This window comes from Sciurus carolinensis, chromosome 7 (assembly GCF_902686445.1).
Source record: "Sciurus carolinensis chromosome 7, mSciCar1.2, whole genome shotgun sequence".
NCBI lineage: Eukaryota > Metazoa > Chordata > Mammalia > Rodentia > Sciuridae > Sciurus > Sciurus carolinensis.
This window is the reverse complement of record NC_062219.1, coordinates 56,545,738-56,572,292: the sequence shown is the minus strand read 5'-3', so window position 1 is coordinate 56,572,292 and position 26,555 is coordinate 56,545,738. Positions and strand designations below refer to the sequence as shown.

The 26,555-nt window shown below is 38.0% G+C and overlaps 1 protein-coding gene across 2 annotated transcripts in view; it reads left to right on the top strand.

Moving 5' to 3' along the window:
- Positions 1-26,555, top strand: part of Crybg1 (crystallin beta-gamma domain containing 1) — a 187,153-nt gene that overhangs the window by 137,580 nt on the left and 23,018 nt on the right. For both annotated transcript variants that reach the window (XM_047557264.1, XM_047557266.1), the window contains 10 exons: positions 814-3,127; positions 5,997-6,044; positions 6,124-6,242; positions 7,939-8,104; positions 10,585-10,724; positions 18,323-18,449; positions 19,977-20,012; positions 20,757-20,905; positions 21,717-21,843; positions 21,932-22,077. In XM_047557264.1, coding sequence (XP_047413220.1) covers positions 814-3,127; positions 5,997-6,044; positions 6,124-6,242; positions 7,939-8,104; positions 10,585-10,724; positions 18,323-18,449; positions 19,977-20,012; positions 20,757-20,905; positions 21,717-21,843; positions 21,932-22,077 — 3,372 coding nt within the window. The remainder of the gene's footprint in view (positions 1-813; positions 3,128-5,996; positions 6,045-6,123; positions 6,243-7,938; positions 8,105-10,584; positions 10,725-18,322; positions 18,450-19,976; positions 20,013-20,756; positions 20,906-21,716; positions 21,844-21,931; positions 22,078-26,555) is intronic.

The window sequence follows — 26,555 nt, the reverse complement described above, 5'->3', positions numbered from 1 at the left end:
TGATGAACTTTCATGCAGAAAGGTTAAGCTTCCTTCCTTTCTTTTTTTTAAAAGACAAGATACCAAACTCTATGAACAGAATTATTTCAACTCTATTAAAAAGTACTTAACTATGTATATAAAAAGATGGGAATAACCTAAAATATTAACAGGGGTATCTTCTGAGTGGTAGGATTATGAGTGATTGTAAAAGTATTTTTCAAATTTTTTTTTTTTATTTTTGCAGTGCTGGGGATTGAACCCAGGGCCTTAAGCACTCTACCAACTGAGCTATATCCTCAGTCCCTCAAATTTTTCATAGTGAATGCATTGTAATCAGAAAATTTTTTATGAAGGAAGAATGACAGGACTAAAATATTATTGAACAAAATTCATAAATATATGAACATTTTAAATAATCTAATCTTTTAAGATTTTTAAAAAATAATTAAGTTTAAAAGTCATTGATATTTGGGGAAATCATTTATGTATTTTAAGTATAGGAAAGCATTAAGCACTTAAATTTGTTCTACTATTCTTTAAGTCCTGTGATGTCTTCTAACTTTATTGCCAAGCTTTAATATATGTTAGTATTTAGTAAATTTTTTAACCCCTTTTCCTTAGAATTTCTTACTGTACAACCTTCTCATCCTTAATATGCAAGCAAAACATCCATTAAAAATAATCGATGACATATTTAGGGTTGCTTAAAAAGTTTCATTAAACATGTTATATACAAGAAAGATATTGGTTTTTCATGCTTTTCTAATAAAATGGCTTCTGTTTTTGCTTTTTAAAACTGAGCCAATAACTACCCTACTTTTTTTCTCACAGACCTGCCAAACCCAAACATGTGGAATTAAACCTTAAAACTCCTAAGAATCCTGACAGTTTGGGAAATGAACATAATCCATTTAGCCAGCCAGTTCATAAGGGAAACACTGCCACCAAAATCTCCTTATTTGAAAATAAACGAGTGAACAGTAGCCCAAGACACACTGACATTCGAGGCACAAGGAACATTCCTGCCTCAAATAAGACATTTGTTGGGAGAGCAAAGCTGAATTTAGCCAAAAAAGCCAAGGAAATGGAGCAACCAGAAAAAAAAGTAATGCCAAACAGTCACCATAATGATGTGGTGATGAAGGAGCCCTCTGCAGAAACCAAAGTCACTGTCCCCAAAGAAGAGATTCTCTCAGTAGCCAGAGAAACAGGAGGGGAGCCCACTGAAGGTGAAGCTCTTGGTCCCCAGTCTAACCAAGATGACAAAGCAGATGTGCAAATAGATGCTGGCTGTCCTTCAGAACCAGTGGTTGCTGCTCTGACTCCTGTCAAGGACCATAAACTCTTAGGAGAGGACAACTCTGAGACTGCTGACAGCAAAAGATTTGAACTTAAAAATATGAATGATACAGCACAAGATATCCCCACCATTCTTGATGCCAAAGATTCAATTCCAGAGCCCCAGGGTACACTGACTGACTCACAGCCCCAAGATGAGTCATCTGCAGAGCCTTCTCTTCCTCTGCCTGCACCCATTCCTGTGGATGTTCCCAAAGACAAATGTGCTCAAGTTCCCATAAGTAATTTTGCCTGCACTGATCTCAAAGTGTCAGAAAACCATAATGGGCGTATTTTGCCTATTTCTCATCACAGTGAGAAAATGCCCCTGTCCAAACAGGGAGGAGGAGAAGCAAACCCTCCTTCATCCCCAGAGCATAGCCCAGAAGCTATGGTAAATGAGTGTCCATCCAAGGTCCTTGTCCAGGTCAGGTCCTTCGTTCTTCCCATGGAGAGCACCCAGGATGTGAGCTCCCAGATCATTTCAGAAAGTTCTGAAGTTAAAGAAGTGCAGTTGCCAAGTTGTCACAATAATGAACTTGAAGTGGTTTCCGTTGCAAGTTGTGCTCCCCAGCAAGAGGAAGTGCTGGGTGTATCACCCAAACACACTCACTGCAAAGAGGAACATGTGGCAAAATCTGTCCCTCAGATCACACCACCAGAATGCGAGAAAGCTCTGCCCATCCAGGCTGAAAGTCAGGGCAGCCAAGCACACTCAGTGGCTGAGTGCAGCCCCACCAACTCTCCCACCAGCAGAAATCATTCAGAAACTTCCCAGAGGCCAGATCAAAACATGGTGAATGGCAAGGACACCCCTACGGGTCTTTTGAATGTTTCTGCTGGTAGTGATGATAGTGTATTTGATTCTTCCTCTGACATGGAAAAATTCACAGAAATTATCAAAAATATGGACAGCACTATTTGTGTGCCCCAGAAGAAAAAGAAGGCCAGGATGCCAAACTCCCCTGCCCCTCACTTTGCTATGCCTCCTATTCACGAGGACAATTTAGAAAAGGTGTTTGATTCCAACGTGTTCACCTTTGGTTTGGGGAAGAAGAAGGAAAGCCAGACAGAAATGTTACCTGCTTTACATTTGATGCAGAACCTTGATTCCAAATCCAAACTGAGACCCAAACGTGCATCCACCGAGCAGAGTGTCCTCTTCAAGTCCTTGCACACGAACACTACTAATGGAAAAACTGAACATCAGGCCACTTTAGAAAAAAATGACAAAGAGAACAGGGATGTTACCAGCGGTGGAGTTAAGAGATCAAGGTTAGAAAAAAGCGCACTTTTCTCAAGCATGTTATCTTCTTTGCCACAAGACAAAGTCTTCTCTCCCTCTGTGACGACAGTCAACACTATGACTACTTCTTTCAGCACTTCTCAGAACAGTTCTCTGTCTCGGTCTTCAGTGGTACAGCCCGTGACGGAGGGTGCCCCACCCTGTGGCTTAGACAAAGAGCAGCCAAGTCTTCCACCCCACCACTCCTTGAAGGTCTTCAATTTCAACTCATCAAATGCATCTCATTCAGATCTGAAAAGTCCAAGCCACATGGAGAAACACTTGCAAAAAGAGGAAAACAAAGAAGACCTGAATTCACGATGCAACCTACACTTGCCAGAAACGAAATTTTCCAAATCAAAAAACAATGATGGTATGGAAAAGGCTAATCATATTGAAAGTGTTATTAAATCAAACTTGCCAAACCATGGAAACAGTGACACCGACTTCATGGGTCTTTTCAAATCAAGCCGGTATGACCCCAGCATTTCTTTTTGTGGAATGTCATTACCAGATACGACGGTAAGTACCAACATTTATTTGGAGTATTTATAAAGCTAGAGGAGAGAGGATGATGAGCAGTTCATGTTGTTCTTTAGAAATTGTTGTGCTTGTGTGCAATAGTTTTTATTTATTATGTGTTTGAAGCTCTTCTGTGTACAAGGAATTGCCAGGGCCCAAGGAAAAAAGGTACAAAGACTCTTCGAGAAAGACATTGATGATCTTGAAGGGCAAGTAAACTATATTTTAAGGCACATGTGAATTTGCATGTTGTATTACGACAGGTATAGAAAAGTTGCTTTAAGATTTCAGAGGCAGATAAGACACTTTTTCTTACCTCTTCGGTGTAAAAATGCTCAGTACTATTCTTATAATTCTGAACATTTGTGAAGTAGCTTCCTCTATTTGGAAAATCCTACCCAGCCAAAGCATTTTCTGTTTGCTAGGAATTAGTTTTCATCAGGAAAAAACACATTTTTTTCCTGCAAAGTTTTGGGGCAAGAAAATTTTGGTTTATATTGTATCTTTCCTTAAATATTATTGAGAGGATAACAACATATGATTTTGAGGGACAATTATGATTTATGATTTCTCCATCTTCATCTGTCTGAAGTATTTTTTTCCATATGTGTGTGTGTGATTAAACCCAGGGCCTGTGCATGCTCAGCATATACTCTGAGTTATACCCCAGCCAGAAATTTTTTTTTTTTTTCAGTTTTTTCTGGTGAATTTGTGCCTTTTTGCCACTGAGCTTGATATTCAAGTTGAGGGAGGACAATGAAAGAGGAAGGCAGAATAACAGATTTTGAGCTCTACTTTACCCGCCTGGAAACAAGAGTGGAACTGAATAAACAGGAATGGAACTGAGTCCCTGTGGCCCACCCTGTGAGCCAGCTACCTGGCAACCGTGGACCATGATCCACCATAGATTGCCCAGGCAGAAAACACCTTGCTCTGTCCTTTATCTGGTCAATTCACTGCAATGCTTCAGTGTGTTGTGTTGGCTTGCGCAATAATCCAAGCATAGAGTGTGAGTTGGAAGCTCTTGTGAAATGTAGAGATGGGTTTCCAGCAGCAGTACAGATCCCCTCTTTCATATGATTTTGTAGACTTGTAGGTTTCAGACTTTTTGGTTCCAGTGTACATTTACATTTTAAAATTATTGATAACCCCAAAGAGCTTTTATAAAATATGGTTTATGCCTGTCAGAATTTACTATATTGGAAATTAACAATGGAGAAAAATTTGAAGCATCAGAAAACAAGTGCACATTCCCTTAGCCTTCAAAGCAATGTGTTGTTATACATCACACAGAGCTTTGTACTCCTCTGCACACTTCTGAGAGAGATGGAAAGGGGGAATTGCCTCTTCTTATTATGAAAATAGCTTTGACCTCATGGACATCCTGAAAGGATCTTGGGGACCCACTAGGGACATCTGGAACATACGTTTAGAACTAAATTTGCCTACAGCAGTCAGAAATCATTAGATTCTTAACTATTTCTCTCAAGAACAAAATTTCTGCTCGTCTACTTCCCATTCATCATGACTTTGTTCTTTTAGAATTATTCTTAGATCATGTCTGTTATTTGACTACAATCTGACAACAGAATATACAAAATTTCTCTATGAAAATTCAGTTAGTTGGAGTAAAAAGGATACACAAAATGTTCTGTATTTTTTTGTAGGACTTTTTATGACTTTGTAAAAAAAAATTTTTTTTTTTTTTTTTTTGTAGGTAGTAACCTTTGTTGACTATAGAACCATTGTAATGTTTTACCTGAATTTTACTTTAAATTGTAGGTGTTTCCTTTGGTCTGTCCACTTCTAATGTGTGCATGTAAATATATAAGTATATGCCATTTTGATTTACAATAATGCTCCAGTGGTGCTTTCCTGTGATCTTGTGGAGAGATCCCACTTTGGTATGATGTAAGAGCAGTCAGATCAAAGACAGGTTTTAGAAAGGCAGGCATCCTGGTCAGCATTGAAAGTAGTTCATGTTTTGTAATATTTTTACATGTATAATTACTATTTTTATTATCTTATGTGTTTCTGGCTTTACTGGTCTTGTCAGATGGTCTTGAAAATAATTAGTTTCAGAGTCATATAAAAAGATATTTTGTCCATCAGAAAGGGGGGATTAAATATACCATGTGCAGTCTATGCTGTGAAATATGCCATACTCATTTTTATTTAGACCCAGTAGTTGTTAATGATGATAGATATTACTATGAAAACACAGTATTTACAGATTCTGGTAGAAGGTGTCTGAACACATAAACTGACTCAGCTCTTTACAGATAAGTTATTAGTACATTCTAATTTCTTTTTATGTATTTGAGATTACATGGATATTATCTGAATTAGAATTTTTCAGTTGGTTCTTATGCTGTGAATTGACATAAAACATAGGTCTGGCTTTGGGACCCTGAATTTTCTAGCATAGGTGGAAATATCTCAGACATTTAATTGAAGGGAAATTGAAATGGCAAATACAGTTGGGGGTGAGGGAAGCTTTTTATTTTTTTGGTACTGGGGATTAAACCACTGAGCCCATCCCCAGCTCTATTCTATATGCTATTTAGAGACAGGGTCTCACTGACTTGCTTAGGGCTTCACTCAGTTGCTGAGGCTGGCGCTGAACTTGAGATCCTCCAGACTCAGCCTCCTGAGACTCTACGATTACAGACATGTACCACCGTGCCCAGCTGGGGGAAGCTTTTAATAGTATAAACTCAAAGAATTTTAATACAAGTTTGGCATAAAGGTGGACATGTTTCAAACTGTTAAGCCATGAGGTAAATATGATCATACTTATAGGTGGGAAAAAGAGGACTGCTATGTAAAGTTGTAATTATTTTTTGTGTTTTTATTCATCTGATTACAGACACCGAGAGGAAGTATTCAAAATAAACTCAATCCCCGACCTGGAAAGGTAAGATTATTTTCTATTTCTAGTCTAGATTTCATCTTGGTCTGACAGGCAAAGTGCTACCACTTCCTTTTTCTTGTAGGTGGTGATATTCATTGAGCCTGATGTCTCGGAGGAGTGCATTGAAATTTTCAGTGACATTGAAGATTGCACTTCTTGGAACCTCTCTCCAGTAGTACTCGTGAAAGTTGTCAGAGGATGGTAAGGGTGGCCCTTGGGCTTCCTGATTCACAACCTGTGTGTTTTACCTTCTTAAGCACCTTTTTGGTCCTCACTCCTTATTTATGATTATGTCTTTATCAGTGTAAAATGCAGAAAATACTGTGTATGGTAAGAAAAGGAATTTGTATTTAAGAAATATGGTTAAACTTGTTTCTGATTATAAGAGTGATACGTGTTTATTGTAGAAAAATTAGAAAAGTGCAGTACACATATCCCATACAACATTGCTTCTGGTTAATCATACATCAGAGCCCATAATAGACGTTTAGCTGATGAGTTTTAAATGACGTCGATAAGAATTGCACTAATCAGTTGGGTGTGGTAGTGCACACCTATAACCCCAGAGAATTGGGAGGCTGAGACAGGAAGTTTGCAGTTTGAGACCAGTTTGGGCAACTTATCAAGATCCTGTCTCAAAATAAAATAAAAAGGGCTGGGAGCGTGGCTTAGTGGTAGCGTCTCCCTGAATTCAATCTCCAGGCCCTTCCCACAATCCAGAATGCACACACTAGTCATGTTCCTGGGCCACATGTGATTTTTCAAAAATATATGACACAGTTCAGTGAATTTAACTAAAATTTAATTTATAATTTTTTACAAAATATTTTTGATTAAATAAATAAACTGGTGAGAATATCAACAATTTGACAGTTTCTAAAATTGTTTTACCATTTTAATTGCATCTTGCAAATGCACAGGAAGTTGAATAGAAAGCAACTTAAAAAATCACTGATCTGGCATACTTATCTTTGGTATCTGTTTATAAACTTGTTTGAAATAAAAAGGGTAGAGTTCTATTTTTTGAATTTAAAAATTAGTAAGCCTTTCTTTTGGTCTCCATTTGATTAAATGTGTAACATTTTTCCTATTAGGATTTAGGTACTTTAATATATTTTTCTATGTATTCAACATATTCATTAGCAAAATAAAATTTTACTTAATTCTTAAATTTGAAGACTGAAAATTGTAGTGAAACAAATTTGCATAAGTTTTGTTTTTAATAGAACAGTGCTTTTTTTTCTTTTGCAGATTTTGTTGGCTTATTTCTTCTCTTGAAAGTATAAACACTTAAGAGCAGCACAGTCATATATCCACATGAGGTTTTTCATGGTGTTTGGCTGTTATTGGGAAGAGTAGTTATAAGATGCTTTTTCCACTAGCATACATATGGTCCTTTGTATTAACATTCATTGATTTGACTCTAACATATGTTAAAATTCCTTTAAGAGACATGTTTTTTACACATCTAAGGGGGAAAAAAAAACCCACTACAATAAACATCCATTTGTCAGACGTATCATTTGTAAGTCTCCAATAACTGACAATTCCATAGAATATTGGTAACCCTATGTTTGCAGTGATAACCCACAAGTTTCCTGTGATCCTGATATTGTTCTTGAATTATCAGAGACTTTATTATACCCAGTAAAGTTTGTTTTAGGGAGTGTTTGTGCCATTTTAGTTGCTAGAGAATTGGTCACTGATATAATAATAATAATAAAATTTAAATGAATATATATATACTATTAAAATGAATATATATATATAAATTAAAATGAATATATATATATATATATATATATATATATATATATATACACACACACCAGAATAGTTTAGAATTAAAACCTCTCTCCCAAGACTAGCTAATGTTTTTGTTGTGTTTTATTCTTAGTTGGATTTTGTATGAGAAACCAAATTTTGAAGGACATTCCATCCCCTTAGAAGAAGGTGAATTGGAATTGTCTGCTCTCTGGGGAATAGAAGATATTTTGGAAAGAAATGAGGAGGTAGAGTCTGATAAGCCTGTAGTGATTGGTTCAATCAGACACGTCGTCCAGGTAGGTTATGGTAAATCTGAATTTTATTCACATAGCAAATATTTATTGTATGAATGTTTATTGATTCTTACTTTAAGGAAGTGTTCATTTTATGAAATAAATGATTGGGGAAAATATTTGGTACTTTATATATGTTCTATTATTTAAGTATTTTTATATTTTAAACAAAGTAGAACATTTTTTCAGCTGGTTAGATTTCTTTTTTTTACAATAAACCTGTAAGAAAAATCTTTCACCCCTGAACCCCTGTTCTCATCTCCCAAATGTACCTTTTGTAGTTACCTGGTTGTAATAAGTTCTATGTGAACAGATTTTTTTCCCTTAGTCTTTTTGGTTGCTTTATGATTTCTGATTGCCTTGAGTAGTTTATAGATATTGTGTTTTGGAAACATAATCCAAAAATATTTCAGTTGATAGTTCAACTCTGGAATTTTGTGTGAATTTAAAAACTGTTATTTGACATATTTGAGGCCTCTTTATGGATTAGATACAATTTCTTGATTTCTTATTCATGGATGAGCAAGGTGTAATCAACATCTTTCTTTGTGGCTCATAGAATTTTTAAAAATGAGATTAGTTGGTCTTCCAAGTGAAAAATTAAAACCCCAAGTTTGCATAATAGAGATGGGTGTCATGAAGTGCAATAGAAGGCTCCAAAATTAGAATAAGCAACTCTTTCTGGCAGAGGAAAGCATCTCCCATTTCTGAGTGACTTAAATGATAATTGGTATTCTAAATAATTTGTCTTTTGTTTTAAGTACATAAGGTGAAAAGCTCTAAATTAAATATAAAGAACCCTATTTCTAAATGTCCTCATTAATGGAATATTTTACCTACATTTTTATTTATTGCACATATAATATTGGTAATAAAGCATTGTTTAAAAATATCTGAAACCCATCCTCATAACATGTCCTCTCCCTTCACACTTTTGGATTCTCTACCCTTTGTTGACTGTATTCTCATCTGTTCCTTCTATAGCCGTAATCCTCATATACAAGTGCAGTGTTCTGCTTTTTCTACTTAACGCTATAATTCCCAATCCTTTCTCTGTCTCCATTACCATTTTCCTACGATCACACTCCCATGGGTAACATTGCTCAATGACTTGCAACTAGGGGTGGCACTGGAATCTGGTGAGGTGAGAATTTGGGTGCATCCAGGAAGGTGGGGTAAAGAAAGTGAAGCACATTGGCATATTCTCTGTTTGTTTTGATAACAACAGACTTATTGTAGCAACTGCTTTTCATGTTGCTATGTGGTTTGAGGTTTAGCTAAATATTATATCTCATTGAAATGACATGTTATTTATCATTCAAGACATAAATTAGATGCCATCACTAATTATTTTCTCTTTAAGTGGATCTTAAAATTGTTTCTAGGTTTTCTTTTCTTTCTCTTTTACTATTTTAAATAATGATGTGTGAACATTTTTTGTTTAATAATTTATTTTTCTGATTTAGTCCCTTGGATTAAATTGTTCTGAATTATATTATGTTGAAAGGCAGGAACACATTTTTTTTTAACAGATCATCTGCATGGTTTCTTGAAACATGAAACACATATCATAACATATATTCAAGAGGGTTACCATTTTAGTTCATTAATTCCTCATTTTGGTCATGTTTGAAAGTGCCTTATCTCAACTGACCCAAATGGTAATGTTTCTTCTGTATTGTAGTTCACACAACTCAGCAGCATAGAAAGGGTTTGATAAATATTTGATTACTACACTCTGCCAGGAAAGGCCCTTTGAAGAGTATTTGATGAACCTGAATATGCAGGGCATGGAACAATGACCTAAGTGTGAAAGATTCATTCACTATGAATGTGCGTTTTGGCTTTACATTTTAGACCAGACCAACATCCTAGAGGTCTAGTCACAGAGAGTTACCCCAGAGGTTTTGTGGTCACAAAACAATAGTTGAGGAAAATTCCAAGGGCAGTCATTCTATAGTCTAGGATCTCTGGACTTAGAGAATGGCCTGTGAGCAAAGTAGCCAGAACTCCTGTGACCAAGGAAAGCCAAGAAAGGATGTGAGAATGGTGTTCCAGAATGTTCATAAAATGCATTTCTGATCTTTTTGAATGTAATGCTAAGACACATTACTGAAGTAGTGTGTCTGCCCCAAAAGAGGCATATTATGAAGTCATGGGTAAAAAATAGGATAGGGATAAAATGGCAGGTGTCCCATGAAAGTGTATGCTTTTTAAGTGTACATTTAAAGCCTATTTTTTTAATTTTAAAAAATTTTAGTTGTCTATGGGATCTTTATTTTATTTATTTATATGTGATACTGAGAATTAAAACCAATGCCTCACACATGCTAGGTAAGCGTTCTGCCACTGGAGCTACAACCCCAGCCCTGAAGCCTATTTTAATTGGTTGCAAGAAAAAAGAATAACAAGCTTACTGTAGAGTTAAATACATGGTGTAATTGTTATATGTGTATTATATATGTGTATATATATTTTTTCAGGATTACAGAATTAGTCAAATTGATTTATTTACTGAACCAGAGGGGTTAGGACTCCTAAATTCCTACTTTGATGACATTGAAGAAATGCAGGGATTTGGTGTCATGCAGAAGACATGTTCCATTGAGGTGCACTGGGGCACGTAAGTATTGTATTTCAAATAGTTTTTTAAAAAATATTTATTTTTTAGTTGTTGATGGACCTTTATTTTTATTTATTTATATGCAGTGTTGAGAATCAAACCCAGTGCCTCACACGTGCTGGGAAAGTGCTCTACCACTGAACCATGACCCCAGCCCTCAAATATAGTTTTAATCAGTCTTTTTTTGTGTATGTATTACTAGAGAGAACACTAGAGATATTTGGTTTCTGATTTGTTATCTTGCTAAGTAACTATTGACTAAAAAGTATTTTTAATATGATACATGAAGTCCTGATTGTTTTGCACCCGTGTTACTGTGATTCATTTCCCTTATAAACAATAACAATTTATTAGAGGAAGTGTGGAGGAAAATGGTTTTTTAATGTAGGCCTTTTTCCTTCACATCAGAGGAACCCCAATACATTCAAAACTGAGTAGCAAATGTACCTTCATGGTAATTCAAAGGAGGTGATCTGAAGCATGTACCCCCATAATTCAGGCAGGATGGAAGCCAACACACAGTACTTCCTTTCACATTTTCACACAATGCTGTCGAAAGCCTCTAGGATGTTGTCACAAATCACAGGAAACTGCAAGAATATTTTGAAGGAAATGGGAATATCTCAGATAGGGGAGAAATTAGGATAAAAAGTACAGACTACAGCAGTTAGGAATGTGGTCTCTAAAGTTGAGAATAGTGGGGAGGGAAGAATAGAAGTTCACTGGATTAGACTGACGAGAAGGGAGAGGGGATGGGAATAGGAAAGATAGTGGAATGAATCTGACATAACTTTCCTGTGTTCATGTCTGAATACATGACCAGTGAAACTCCACATCATGTACAACCACGAGAATGGGATCCTAATTAGAATAAGTTATGCTCCATGTATGGATAATACACCAAAATTCATTCTACTGTCATGTATATCTTAAAATAACAAATTTTTAAAAAGAAAAAAAATAAAGTGGAGGACATAGGGCTGCATGTAGCTCAGGCAGCAGAGCATGCATGAGGCTCTGGGTTCAATCCCTAGTACTGGAAAGCAAACAAAAGAATTCACATAATGTGGAGTGCACAGCCCAAGGCATGTGAAAGGCATCCACAGAGATGCATGGAAGAAAAGCCATCAATACTGCTTTATATTTTATTTAAAATCTCCTTTTAAGATTTCATTTTTGTTATATACATGTACTAATATGTAACAACAGATTCCACCATTATTTACAACTGTAATGAAACGATAAAAAAAGGTAGAAAAAGAAAAAAGGATTTTATTTTTGTTTCCTAGTATGCATAATATATTATCTCAGTGTGAATGCATATCATTTAGAAATATTTATATGTCCAGTGAACGTGCGGAAGTATTTATTAATAGAATACGTAGTCTCTCCTGTAAAGTGACATAGAATATCTCTACAGTGAGTGATAAGGCACTCCTTCATGTTATTTTGGTTCTGTTGATTACTAAAAGTCTTAGTTTACTATTTTCTTATCTTAGAATAATGATTTGATTTTGCAGAAAGTACCAGCTGGGTAAATTATAGAGTCTGATTTTTGTTTCTCAGAAATCAGGAACTAAAAACTTCTAGGTAACTTAATAGGAAGTGTGACTTCCAATTGGATGTCCCTGCACTCATCTAACCAGACCAGACAAATACAAGTAAGTGTGTAATGTGTCAGATGGTAAGGGCTACAAGAAATATATTATAGACAAGGACAGAGACAGTGCCATTTTAGATAAGGTAGTGAAAAAAGGTCTCTGGTGACATTTAAGCAGGGACCTGAAGGAAGTGAGGGAGTCTGCCATGGAGGAGAGGGGACAGGGGATGCCCTAGGCAGAAAACACAGCCTTTGCAAAAACCCTGCAGGGCAAGGTAGGAGGCCAGCATGCTAGCTAGGAGGAAGGTGAGGGAAGAGGTCTCTTGTCATGCCAAATCTTTTAGGCCTTAGGGAAGGAATTGACATTTACTCTAAGTGGCATGGGAAATCCTTGGAGAATTTTGGTCAACTTTGTATTTTAGAATGATTACTTTGATTGCTGGGTAGAAACAGACTGTAGAGAGGGTAGAGTGGAAAGAAAGAAACCAGTTAGGAAGAAATTGCAATCATACAGGCAAGAGGTGATGGTGGCTTAAATAATGTGATTGGTGGGAAATGGGCAGATTTGGGTGCATTTTGAAGGTATAACTGACAGCATTTGCTGACAGATTGTATGGGGGGGGGGGAGTACAAAGGGCTGAGAAGTGTCCTGGGTTTGGAACCCCAGCATGTACGGAGATGGAGAAGACTTGGAGGAGCAGGTTGGGAGGGAAAGTGCAATTCATGAGTTGTTTTTGGACAACCATAAGTCTGAAATGCCAAGTTCATGTTCACACAGACGGGCAGGAAGTTGAATATTATCAGGCTGGAGTTCAGGGCAGAGGCCACAGACAAAACTTAGAGTCCTCAGCATGGAGAAGGTGTTCAAACCAGGCACAGGATGGGGGACTGGGGACTGGGTGTAGTTCAGCTATGAGGTGCCATGGGAGCCTTCTGCAATTTTGTATTTAGGGATTAGGAGTAAAAGTAGGAATCTAAGCAAAAGAAAACACCCTTATGTCTTGCTGTCTTTAATTTTTCTCATCAAAGGAATCTATACATTTCCCCCTCCCCCAAAGCATTGGTGTTGAGCAATGTCATTTTCCTAAGGAAAGAATGAAAAGGATGTTTGCCATAAGATTTTAATCTCAACGTCTGGAATGCTTCATGACTCAGACTTGGGCTATGTTGGAGCAGATCAAACTACACTTAAATAACTTCTTTTACCTTTGTGATAAGGTTACTTTGCCTCCTAGGTGCTAGTTGCAAGCCTGTCCTAGCTTACAGTCTATAATGGGCTTGTGTGGTGATGGACATCTTTTTTCTAGCTGTTTTGTGTCGTTAGGATCATGAAATCTGCGTCAGATGACAGCTTAAAGCTTGGGCTTGCTGGACTTAGTTGTAAGGCATCAGACATCAGTACTTTGACAAAGCTCCAAGAGAGTGTGGGTGGGTGGAGAGGATTTAACTGATAAATAAAACTCATTTTGCCTCTGTTCATGCACCAGTGTGCTGAGCTGGAACAAGAGAAGTCTTTGCTGTGGAGGGTTCTTTTTTTAATTTATTTGTTTTTGACTTTTACAGACTACATTTTGATTCATTGTACACAAATGGGGTACAACTTTTCATTTCTATAGTTGTGACAATGTAGATTTATACCATTCGTGTAATCATACGTGTACATAGGGTAATGATGAATGGAGGGTTCTTTTCTGGAATGTGTTAAGATATGTATCTCAGGATCCATCCACTCTAGATTAAGCTCTTCTGCACGTAAACAAAACAAGAATATTACTTGTCTTGTCAAATTCTTATTTAAGGAAATGAATAATTCCTAACCAGATTTGTCATTCGATTCTGCTGAGAGTAATTTGTTTTTAAACCTTTGTAAGCAGTTGACCAACCTTGGCACCCATCCTTCCAGAGGTGAAGGCATCCATATGCATACATACACACATGCATGCCTGCACATGTGCACACACATACCACATACGCACATGCGCGTACTGTATATACATACCCATGTGCATCCCTCACACTCTTACTTCTGGCATGTCGCTAATAAAAACAAAGAACTTTAGAACTTCATAGAGAATATGGCATCTGGTATAATACTGTCATTTAAGCAAGGAAGACAGGCTCTGGTCAATTTCTCTAGACTAGGATTAGTTGTTAGCAGTACATGTTCTAGGACACAGATGTTCTGAAGTGAAGGGGCTGTTTTTCACTGGCCATTCTTTGATCTTTTTTATTATGAAATAGTTAATGTATACAGAAGAATACACACACACACACACACACACACATGAATGACGGAGCCTAATAATGAAATAAGCCCCCATGGGCCCACCAGCTAGCTCATGACTTAGACCATTACCAGCACTGTGGCAGAAAATTGTCACCTACCTTGGTCCCAGCCCGATTCCCATACCTAACCTCTCTCCTAAGATGCCCCATATTGACGAATATACCTCTATTTTGTTCTTTTTCATTACTGTGTAATACTCCTTATGTATATTTCATTGTGGAGTATACCATATTGAAGCTCAGTTTTTCTGTTTTGGTGGTACTGAGGATGGAGCCCAAGGCCTCATGCATGTTTAGCAAGCATTTTACCACAGAGCTACACCCCCAGCCCTCAGAGCCCAATTGTTATTAGAAAGGCTTTCAAACATATACAAAAGTAGAAAGAATAGTTCAATAAAAACCCACATGTCATCCACCAGATTCAATGATGGGTAATATTTTGCCATATGTATGTTATCTTTTTCTGAGCACTTGACAGTAAGTTGCAGCTATTACATCCCTTCACTTGTACTGATTTCAGCCTGAAATTCTTTGTAATAACATTCTCCTGCCTAGCTATCCTTGTCATACTTAAGAAAATTAGCACCATATCTATGATAATATGTAATCTATGGCCATAATCACATTTTCCCAATGCCTCAGGAATGTCTTTTAGAGTTGTTTGATTTTATGTTTTAAAACCAGGATTCAGGGCTGGGGTTGTAGCTCAGTGGTAGAGTGCTTCCCTAGCACTGTGAGACACTGGGTTCCATCCTCAGCATCATATAAAAATGAATAAATAAAAATTAAATGTTAAATTCTTTTTAAAAAATCAGGGTTCAAAGTCATATAAATATGTTTGACTGTCCTGTCTCTATAAGTCTCTTTTAATCTCTGAAGTACCCCATCTCTGTTTTCCTTGCCACTGACTTGTTAAAAGAACTTAGGTTGGCTGTATTAGAGAATATGTATTTTTCCTTTGAGATTCATAGCCCATCTTCTTTTGAATAATCTCAAGCTTGGCACATTCATACTTAATTCGTATTTAAGTATCTTGTTGGTTTCTATAAATGGCCAGTGCTTATGTTCAGCCATGTCTTAGGATCCAGGTGGAAATATTATATGTTCAACTTTGCTTTCTAGGTGGTACTTTCAAGTTACTTATTTAAGAACAAGTGGATATTCTTAGACGACTCAAAGGGTATTTCTAAAAGAATAATTGCACAGATATTTTTATATGCATATGGATGACTATTGTTATTCAGCAATATCCATGTGTTTGTCATTAATATATTTGCATACATTTATGTTTGTTAAAAAAGAAACTCATGCTTTATAGTTACACAGTTTAAGCACGACTATAAAGTAGTATTTCTTTTTGTATATTGTCAAAAGCTCATTACCTAAGTGCACAGGAAAAGAGAAAGAACACCTTTAGAAATTGAAATAACATTGCCTGAAGATAATTTCCCCCTTTCCTGATAGCCTCATGAATACTTTATCTTGTTGGAACAAAATGAATCATGCTGTGTCATAAATGTCTGTTTGAGTTACCCAGCAGGCTTCTTTGCCAAGGAAGTACCCTTAGAATTCGGTCTTTTCAAATACAACAGTTTATGTCTTCAGATTTTGTTTTATTTTTTTAAGCACTATCCCCTCTTACCCCAAATTGTCTTCCTTCTGTAAATGTTATATGACTTACCCACATGCTTCCAGGAAGATGAAATTTTAGTTTCAGATGAATAAATTCCTTCAGAACTCAAAAATAGTTGAAGGAAAGACCTAATAAAAAGGTACTTGGGTAAACATTATTTCAGAATTTTAGAATAACTTTTTCATGACCATATATCCTGTTTATGAAAAATTAAGCCCCTTCACTTATGAAGGAATTGGACTTCTTGTTAGCATAATAACAGAATTTATTGTACAACTCCCATTAGTTAAGGCACAGAATCCACGTGTAGCTTTGAACTTCAAAAAATACATAATGCATCCTTAACGGTCTTGCTTTAAACATAAGGAAGTTGAAAGTATCCCCTTTTTAGCCTCTGTTTGCATGTGGTTTAGGGGCATTACAGTGGTATTGAAAAGACAAGCCTCTTTTCCTTCAGTTAATTTATTTTGAAGCATAACATTTGTACAAAAAGATATACATAAGTGCATAAGCTAAGTGAATCTTCAGAAAGTGAATACATAAGTATAACCATCACCAGATCAAAACATAGAACATTCTAGCATCTCAGAAGTTCCCTCATTCATGCCCCCTCCCCGCCCTGCTCACCCCCACGTCTGATGTTGCCCTGACTTCTAACAATGTAGATTAGCTTTGATCCCCACTAGTAAACCACCCCTGGCCTCCCTACATTCCTTGGTGTGTGTTGAAAGGTCTTGGGTAGGATTCTAGTTGTAAATCCCTGTGTAATTAGTGAGTCTAAAGTTACTGATTTACCCAGGGGAATATTTAAGAAAAAAAATCACTAAAAATCATGGCTTAAGCCCAAACTACAAAGAAGAGAAAAGCTAAGAGGCTCAATTTGCTGGTAGAAGATTTCATTTAGGGTCATCCTGTTCTTGATGGTGTCTGGGGGGTATAACACAGTGGAGGACCACAGCCAGGCATTTTAACCCCACTAACAGATTGGAGAGCTTAAGTGATCTCTATGAAGTCTAGGTTCATGAAAGACACCTTAACACCCCTTCATCTAAAAGTCACTTCTCCCGCAGCCTCACCTTCCCAGAGTCCTTTCTGGAATGAGCAAATTTAGCAGACCTTGAAGTCTTTAGAGGCAGTTCTAACAGGCATGATTTTATGGTTTCCTGCTTTTAGCACAGGAGAGGAGGGTGGGGCTGCTGGTTCCTTGACTGGAGCAGAAGTGACAGCTGACAAGCCCAATAGAAGGGTGTGGTATTGCACGGTCATTAAAATCAGAACCAAGAACTCAAAACCTTTGCAGACTGGGAGCAAGCAGCCCTACAGACCTTGAGAGCCCCCGGGGACATCACTGTGCATTAAGTATGCTCACGGTGATGATCCTGAGTACCTGTGAAGAGAGTAAATTATGTTTGGTGACCTGTCTGCAGTGAGAAAAGTAATACCATAAAAAAATGATTAGAAGCTTGGTTCTGGAGTCAGCTTTGATCAGCCTTGCCTTTGGTATATACAGCTGTGTGGCCTGGGGTGATTTACTTAACTTCATCTGTAAAATGGGGACAAAAGTATTTCTTCCTGGTAGCATTGTTGTGAGGATTAGATGAAATTCTGGGCAGCGCTCCTTAGGAGCTCCAGGGGGATGTTAGCTAGTATTAATTTTGACACCATGAAAAATGATTAGGTGGCACACCCCAGTCTCAGATTACAAATGAGGGGTTTCCTTTTAAAATAGGCCTTGAGATTTCCCAAGAGGGCCTCTCCAAATACAGTGCAAAAAAGATAACTACTTTTATTACTTGGAAGTAATAGAGATGTTTATAGTTGGAAGCAATTAATCATATCAATTAAAAGTAAGTAAGCAGAGCCAGCCAAGTAGAAAAGTAGAAGATCAGGAAGGGGAGAGAGCACAGCTTGCTCCTCCTGATACTGACAGCTAACTGCAACCGTACGTTGTATGGGGCCACATCCTCTGTTCCTTTTCCCTCTTGCCACTGGAGCCCTTTGTACCAGAGAGAGGAAAAACTGAAGTAAACTACTTTCATATGAGTTGTCCGTTTCTTTCTTCCTCTTGTGTTTATTTAGATGGCTGATTTATGAAGAGCCTGGATTTCAAGGTATCCCTTTCATCTTGGAACCTGGTATATACCCTGACTTATCCTTCTGGGATACAGAGGAAGCATACATTGGGTCCATGCGGCCTCTGAAAATGGTAATCAAATGTGCTGTTCTTGAAGGCAGTGACTCTCTGTCAGCTTGACGTTGATAATTCACAGGATGTGATGTTGAAGCAACAAAACTGGCTTTTAAAAAACAAACCTGTAGTGGATGGGACCCATTGCTGGATAGAAATAATAGGAATGATAACTTGCTAGGTGCTACAGATTAAGAAGTGGATAAGACTCTGCCTTTTGCCCCCAAGGCATCCTCAGCCTTGCAAGCCTGCAGATGTGTGTACAAAGCATCAGCCTGGTGTAGAAAGTGAAGAAAGTGAAGGATTAAGTGTGCGTGGAAAAACAGGAGGAAAGATAAATAAAATTGCAACTTCTGGTTGATGTGACAGAGAAGGGGGGCAACTAGGGAAGCTTCATGGTAAATCAGGTTGAGTCTTAAGTCATGAGTGGGATTATTTTAGGTGGAGGTGCCAGAGAATGCACTGTGTGAGCCAGAGTGCAGAGCTCTGAAAGGGCAGGACACTCTGAGGACAAGCCAATTGTGACAGGAGACTCAGCTGGGTGGTACTTGGGCAGGGAGGGCCTGGGGCTAGATGTCCCAGTAAGAGTTGTGCTCCTGAAGATTGGCCTTAGCTTTGTATTTCCTCTACCTTATCCTTATATTTTGCCTTGTTTTTTGTCTCTTCTGCTTGGGAGAGACTGTAGGTTTGGCTGTGTCTCCCTCGTACCCTCATGGGACACAGTGTGTGCTATGTTGTAGTAGGTGCTCCCTAAACATTTGTGGGGACTCCAACCTGGGAACCTTCCACCTGAGTTGCTGGGATTATAGATGTGTGCCACCTTGCCTGGCTGGGATGTTTTAAATTTTCTCTAATAGTTTTATCTAATAGTTTATAATTTCAAGAATCCTCCAGATCTTCTGGTATAAATTTCAATAGTTTTGTAGGTTGTAGGTTGCAAAATCAAATACTTTCAATGACCAGGCAGGAAATACAAATGGGTGAGACTGGCTGGGAGTTCAACCACAGCAGGTGGATGGGACAGCAAACCCCAACCTGTGTCCTGCTGAAGGCTGAGCTTCGTGCAGAAGGTGAAGGTTGTTGCTAGTGTGAGTTTAGGTCCAGAGGTGTCAGATCTTAGGATTGTTTTTTAAGAGAAGTGAGAAATACAGATTTTTCTTTTTTCTTTTTTTTTTTTTTTTAATTTATTTTTTTTTTTTACGTTTACATAGGGTAATGATGTTTATTATATTTTTCCCCTCCCCCCCACCCCTCCCACCCCTCCCACCCCTCCCACCCCTCCAGATTTTTCTTAATGAGAAATTTTCTCAGTTAAATAAAAACAAAAACATACTTTGTGTGCACATTGAGCATGCAGACCACTATGTGGGTCCGTTCTAGGCTGTCTAGGCTGTTCTCATTGCTTTGTTGGTAATTTTAGCACTAGCTCACATACATTAAAACAAACTGGGATGTAATCACACTATGAGGTGCAGCTTCTGTGGGTAACATAAAATGCTAAGGAAGCAATCACAAACCAGTTTTCTATGTTATTTTTCTCTTCAGGGTGGACGTAAAGTTGAATTCCCGACAGATCCAAAGGTAAGTGTGTGTGTGTGTGTGTGTGTGTGTGTGTGTGTGTGTGTGTGATTCCACTCCATCTCCATGAAGATGATGCTTGTGTGACTTCACATATAAAGCTCCATCACACATAGTTGTCCCCGAAGGAAGATGTCCCAACTTACATGTGCTAACCTTCAGGCTGGAAAATGCTGCTAATGGCACAATTATCATTAACTATACGTGTAACTGACTCAAAAGATTCACTGTGGTCTTCAATGTATAATTTTTAGTTGTATTTACTAATTGCAGGGCCTGTTGCTGCTTGCTAGTTAGCCAAGAAGAAACTTTCAAGATAAGTTCTCCCTACTCCCCAACACTCTTACTCCTATTTCCTACATCTAGCCACATAGTTTGATGGTATAGATTTAAAAAATTTTAAAGCAACTTTAGAATTCTGATTCCTGAGTTTGTCCTAAGCAAAGTTCTAAATATCAGTTCTCAACATTGAACAAAAACCCATGATTTAAAAACTATCTTTTATGCTCTGGCTCTGTGCTATTTCACATCAGGAAAACAAAAACAAAAACAAAAATAAAAAACCTAGTGCTTTTTTTTTTTAAACTATATTATCAGATGTTATTATTTAGCTAATTTTTAAAAATATGATTAGGAAATTTTAATCTGTGTTCCAGGACTTAGTGATATTAAGTGACTGATTTCATGTTTAACTGTTGAGATATTTAATTTCTTACAAAGTACTGGTCTATCTCATTTCTGTTGTAGGTTGTTATTTATGAAAAGCCTTTCTTTGAAGGAAAATGTATGGAACTAGAAACAGAACTGTGTAGTGTTGTCACTGGGGAGACAGAAGTGACTGGAGATGGTTGCTTGCCCCTTTCGTCAGTGGGGTCTATGAAAGTTCTAAGAGGCATGTAAGTAGACAGGCATAACTAGAACGATTTCTTTTTCCCTTAAACAAGTAATAAATGTGTCCTGTCTCCCTGCTAAAGGTTATATTTCCAATTCTATGCTGTGATGAATTTCAGTAGCTCTACCCACCCTTGTATCTCACCCATTATGATCTTCACTTGAGAAAGAGGCAGGAGGTCATACGGCAAGGCTGGTCACTGACCCATCCAGACTGATCAAACCTGCAATCTTGTTTATTAGAATTATGCTCCAAACTACTGAACTATTATAGTTTGCTTTCTAATTTTTATGATCTTTTGTATTTTATAGATCTTACCCATTTACTCTAGATGTATACACTGGAACTGGTCTTATAAATAGTCAAAAACTCTTTTTTAAAAAAAAATATATATATTTTTTAGTTGTAAATAGACACAATGCCTTTATTTTATTTATTTATTTTTATGTGGTGCTGGGGATCAAACCCAGTACCTCACACATGCTAGGCAAGTGCTCTCTCTACCACTGAGCTACAACCCTAGCTGACCAAAAACTCTTAATATTTGAATTATTACTATAGGAAAGTCTATCCAGTTTTACTTGCTGGGGTTCATTTGAGTCAGTTGAAACACACACACACACCCTCACACCCCTGTAGTCTTAGGTTGTGTTCTTCAACATATTTTCCTAAATTTTAGAGAATTCCAATAGTAACACATAAATTTATATCTAGTTTTATAAACATAGGTATTTGTCAGTGAAACTGATGTGTGCATGGCGAGAGTTTTAAATGTCTGAAAAATCACTGCTCTATGCCTGTTCTTTCCATTGCAGTTGGGTTGCCTATGAGAAGCCTGGATTTGCAGGTCATCAGTATTTGCTAGAAGAAGGAGAATACAAGAACTGGAAAGACTGGGGAGGTTATAATGGAGAGCTTCAGTCCTTACGACCCATATTAGGGGTAAGCTAAAGGAAAGCTAATAACTAGTTTTTTGTTTTAAAATAATAAATGACTACCCTTGAATTTTGAATTTTTTTTTTCTCAACAGGATTTTTCAAATGCTCACATGATTATGTACAGTGAAAAAAACTTTGGATCCAAAGGTTCCAGTATTGATGTGTTAGGAATTGTTGCTAATTTAAAGGAGACTGGATATGGAGTGAAGACACAGTCTATTAATGTACTGAGTGGAGTGTAAGTGAAATAATCCATTTGGGATTTTAAACTGGGTTCTGCCTTAGTTTGTGTTAAACTAATAAGACCATGACCCAGAAGAGGCTACTGAGTAAATATCTCAACAGCTAACCTTTAACTCAGTCACTTAATATTTACTGCCATGCCTTTTTGTAGCTGCTTTAAAATATTTCTCATTGCCAGACTCCATGGTGTACCCCTGTAATCCCAGCCATTTGGGAGGCTAAGGCAGGAGGATTGCAAGATCAAGGCCAGCCTTGGCAACTTAGTGTGACAAAAAGGGGTGGGGATGTACTTCAGTGGTAGAGAGTCAGTGGGTTCAGTCCCCAGTACTGCAGAACAAATAATATCAACAACAACAAAAGCCTCATGTAACATGTAATAAAATGTTTGAGTAGGCTTTTGGGTATCTGCATGGGAAGGTCATGAATTTCTTTAGATGGAAATCAAATAATTGGTAATCTAACATTAGAAACCCAAGGGTGGAACAAAGTCGCATGTTCTCCCATGTTCCTACACCTGCTCCAGTGTTTCTTCACTATTATTTGTACATAAAAATAATTGTTTCAATCTGCCTGGAGTTAGCAATTCAATGCTTTATTAATGGTAAATCAAGATTTTATTGAAAGATGACCAGTCAAGAGGCCAGTAACTGTGAGCCAAGCTCAGTTGGTTCAAGTGATAAAAATTTTGGCTTAGCTAACTGAAGCGTCCTGGAGAAGATTTTGCTTCAGGAATGACTGAAGCAGGGGATCCAACGGTGTCATCAGAATTTGGTCCCCATCTCTTACCTAAACTTTTTCTTTCCTGGCTCTACTTTTAGGCAAGCCCATTTCACCTGTCATCCTTTCTTTACATCTGGTTTTGTTCTCCCAACTCACTGTTTGAAGTGGAAAGGTTTTCTCTTTCCCTCACAAGTTCCAGGTTTGCCTCTGATTCCCTAAGTGTGGATCGTGTGCACACAATGGCTGTGCCTGCGTGATATGCAGACCCCTAGAGCTGAGGTGTAGTGTCCATCCTGCAGGAGCCACTTGGATGTGATCAGAACATAAGAAAAAGTGAGGATGGATGCCAGGTGTGCAGAAACAGCAGGTGTCTGTTATATAGAGTTGTATAATAATTCTTTTTTCCCAGTGCTTGGGATAAACCCAGGGCCTTCAGCATGTTAGACAAACTCTCTTACCACTGAACTATAGCCCCAGCCCTCCTGAGTGTTCTTATGATCCAGGCTGATGTCTGTTCTAATTTGTCATAAATGGTTATATGACATAATTTGACAGTGGTGCTATTGAAGTGTTTGATGTTAGGGTTTTTGTTTTTTCGTTTTCGTGGTACTGGGCATCACATGCCGTGGGCTCCTGTGTGCTAGGCAAATGCACTGCCACCAAGCTGCAGCTCCAACCCTTTTTAAAAATTTTAAATTTTGAGATAGGGTCTTGTTCCGTTGCCCATGCTGGCCTTGAATTTACGATCCTCCTACCTCAGCCTCTGGAGTAGCTGGGATTATAGGCATTTGCCATATGTGGCCTGGCTGATGTTAGGTTTTTGATGTCATGAGTGACATAGTCTATTTGCCTCAGTCTAGCCTCACGCCTGTTGTATTTCATGGGGCCTCCCCCTACATATTTGAGATGTTCCTAATGTAGAATATTTTACTGTTAGAAATGCTCACTAGATTATTGTGTAACCTCTTGCTTGTGGTGTCATCTTGGCAGAAAAACATCAGAAGATCAGAATAACATTCTGAATCTTCCAGTCTTAGCAGAAAAGTGTCAGTGCTGAGTCAAAAGACTCAGCAGTGTCCTGTTGTGTCCTATTCTGAAGCCCTTGTATTTTAGAATCATAGTTGGCGATCTACAAAAGGCAGATGTTACCTGAAATGTATGGCAGAAATCCTTTGAATTGATGCTAGGCTCTGTGGTATTTTAGATTGCCTTTACAGCTACCAGTTATTTAGGTGGGAAACATAGTGACCAATTCAGTCTGGCAAAACATTGTATATTTTGATGCTCACGTGGCATGTTGAGTAGTCATAAGTCAGTCATTCACCCTAGCAAAGGAGGTCAGAGGATGCTGGGTAGCATTCCCTTTTATGTAGATTATGCATTTATGAAGATTATGCTGTTAGCACAGGTGGAATTACTATGCCCTGAGCCAGTCTCCTTTCCTTTTTACCCAGTCCCTGCTTACTTGAAATTGGTTTCCTTTATAAAATGTGGCTTTTATATGTTTCTATGATTAGTCATTTCTAGTTGTATTTCCTGACTTGGGGTTTTTTTCTCATTGCAGCAGTTGAGTTTTGGTGTTGGGGGAAGCTGAAGGGAGGCACACACATACACACACTACTTCCTTTTAATGCTTTGGATGAGGCAGGGCTTCTGTACTTACCAGGACCAGCTGCCTCCTTATTATTTCATGCCCTTTTGTCATTTGACAAATATTTATTGAGGTCTACCATGTGCAAAAGCATTATATTATGTCCTTACAAAAGTTACAGTATTTATATAAAACATAATTATTGCTATAAACAGGTGGAGATTAAATGCTTTGCACAACAGAAAGAGATTAATTTCGGGCCTGGAGGAGTTAGGATGGGAGTTAGGCCTTGCAGGATGGGAAGGGTAAGATATGCCAAAATGAAGAAGACTAGTCTATTCATTTTTACAGTTTCAAAGAAAAGAAGTTTTATTTTTAATGGCTTTATTTTTATTGGTAAATAAGCATGTTAGTTGGTTCTTTATTTCTTTAGTTTGTTCCAATGATTCAAAGTCAGAACAATAGAAAAAATAAAACTCTTTTGAAATTCTTACTCTGTGAAAGCATCTCCCAGGAAACTCATAGGTAATAAATTCCCTGGGTAGGAAGCTCATTATTAGCTTTGAAACAGAGACAGCCTTCAGGAAGGATGCTCATGAGATTAGGAGTTGAGGTTTTGAGAAACTGGATTCCATTTCTTATAGGGAAGTCAAAAGAAACTCCTTTACACAATTCTGCTTATCAGTTTCTAGTTCTGTGCCATATACTCTTGCTTAAATAATGGAGTCTGTGCTAATTTTCTTAAAAATTAAGAGCAAAATGAAGTATTTCTGGAGCTTAGATAAAAATAATTAGGCCGTTGTCTTTAATTCTTTTTCCTTTGGCCTACCACAGAAGGGCAGGTTTGGTAATTCTGAGCCATTGTGCTCACCAGGCCAGGACCCGCTAGCACTTGCTCCTGCCTCTCTCCTGCCCCCTGCCAGCCTTTAAACAGAGGCATCCTGAGTCACATGTACAGAATACATTTGAATAAGGCCAGTATGGCATATCTTTTTTTTTCTTTCTCTTTTTGGTGGTGCTGGGGATTGAACCCAGGGCTTCATACATGCAAGGCAAACACTCCACCACTGAGCCACATCCCCAGCCCCAGAATGGGATTTTCTTGAGTCCCAAGTCTTAGTAGATGCTCACCTCAGAAGGCATGTTTGGGTTTCTTCTCCCTCCCCGGAACCCCATTGTACACACAGTTCATGGATTCTGGCTGGGGCTGCATCTTGGAGAACAGCAGCAGCCTGAATTCAAGCAGCATCGTCATAAATTCTTTTCCTGTTTCAACTTTGGTGATTTAGATGGGCTTACCTGGGTGTGGTGTGTTTACTTACATGTAGTTTATTTTAGTTTTATAGAGAATTGGAGTACTCATACTTCTTAGTTTAAAAAAAAGAAAAGAAAAAAAAAAAGAATCGAGAAACTTCTCCCAGGCTGGCTCAGTGACTGCCGGCTTTCCTGTGGAGCGTTCTTCTATCTCTCCCTCTTTACTGACTTTTTGCCTCTATACATTGAGGTGGAATAAAAAACCTTTTAGCCCTTTGTTCTCTAATTTGCTACAAAGGCCGCACTGAGAACATTTTTGAGATATGACTTTTTAATTTAATTTTCATTTAAATTTTTCCTTCTTTTCTTTTTTAAAGTCCTATTTTGTTTTTTAAGATTTCCTTGCTAAACAGGACCCCCCCCACACCCAACACACACACCAAACAGCACCCTGCTCCTGTGGCTGTCCGTGCCCAGCGTTTGGTTAGCCACAGGCTGCATGTGCAGAGGCAGCACTACAGGTACCCATGTGCCCTGTGACCTCACCAGGTCAGTGCAGGGATCTTAGCCAACTCCCTAACTTATAAATGAAAACACACACTTTCACAAAGCTTAAGGAACCTCTTCAAAGTCACCTGAAAGTTAATGTCCTGACCACAGCTGGAACAAGGTCTCCTAATTCCTCATAATGATAATAAGTAGGTTTTAAAAACTGCTAAGGAAGCTCAGAAATGGGGTGGCCGTATTTTCTGAAAGAGCCCGGGACTGGCGTTTATAGCAGTTTCTGTCAGGTGCCAGAGGAGAGCGTGCAGGTGCCAACTCCTACCAGTGGAGATTTCTGCAGCGTTCTTTTTCTCCTTGGTGGCTGTTCATTTCCTGGTGATGTCTGGGCTTATGCTTTTGTCTAA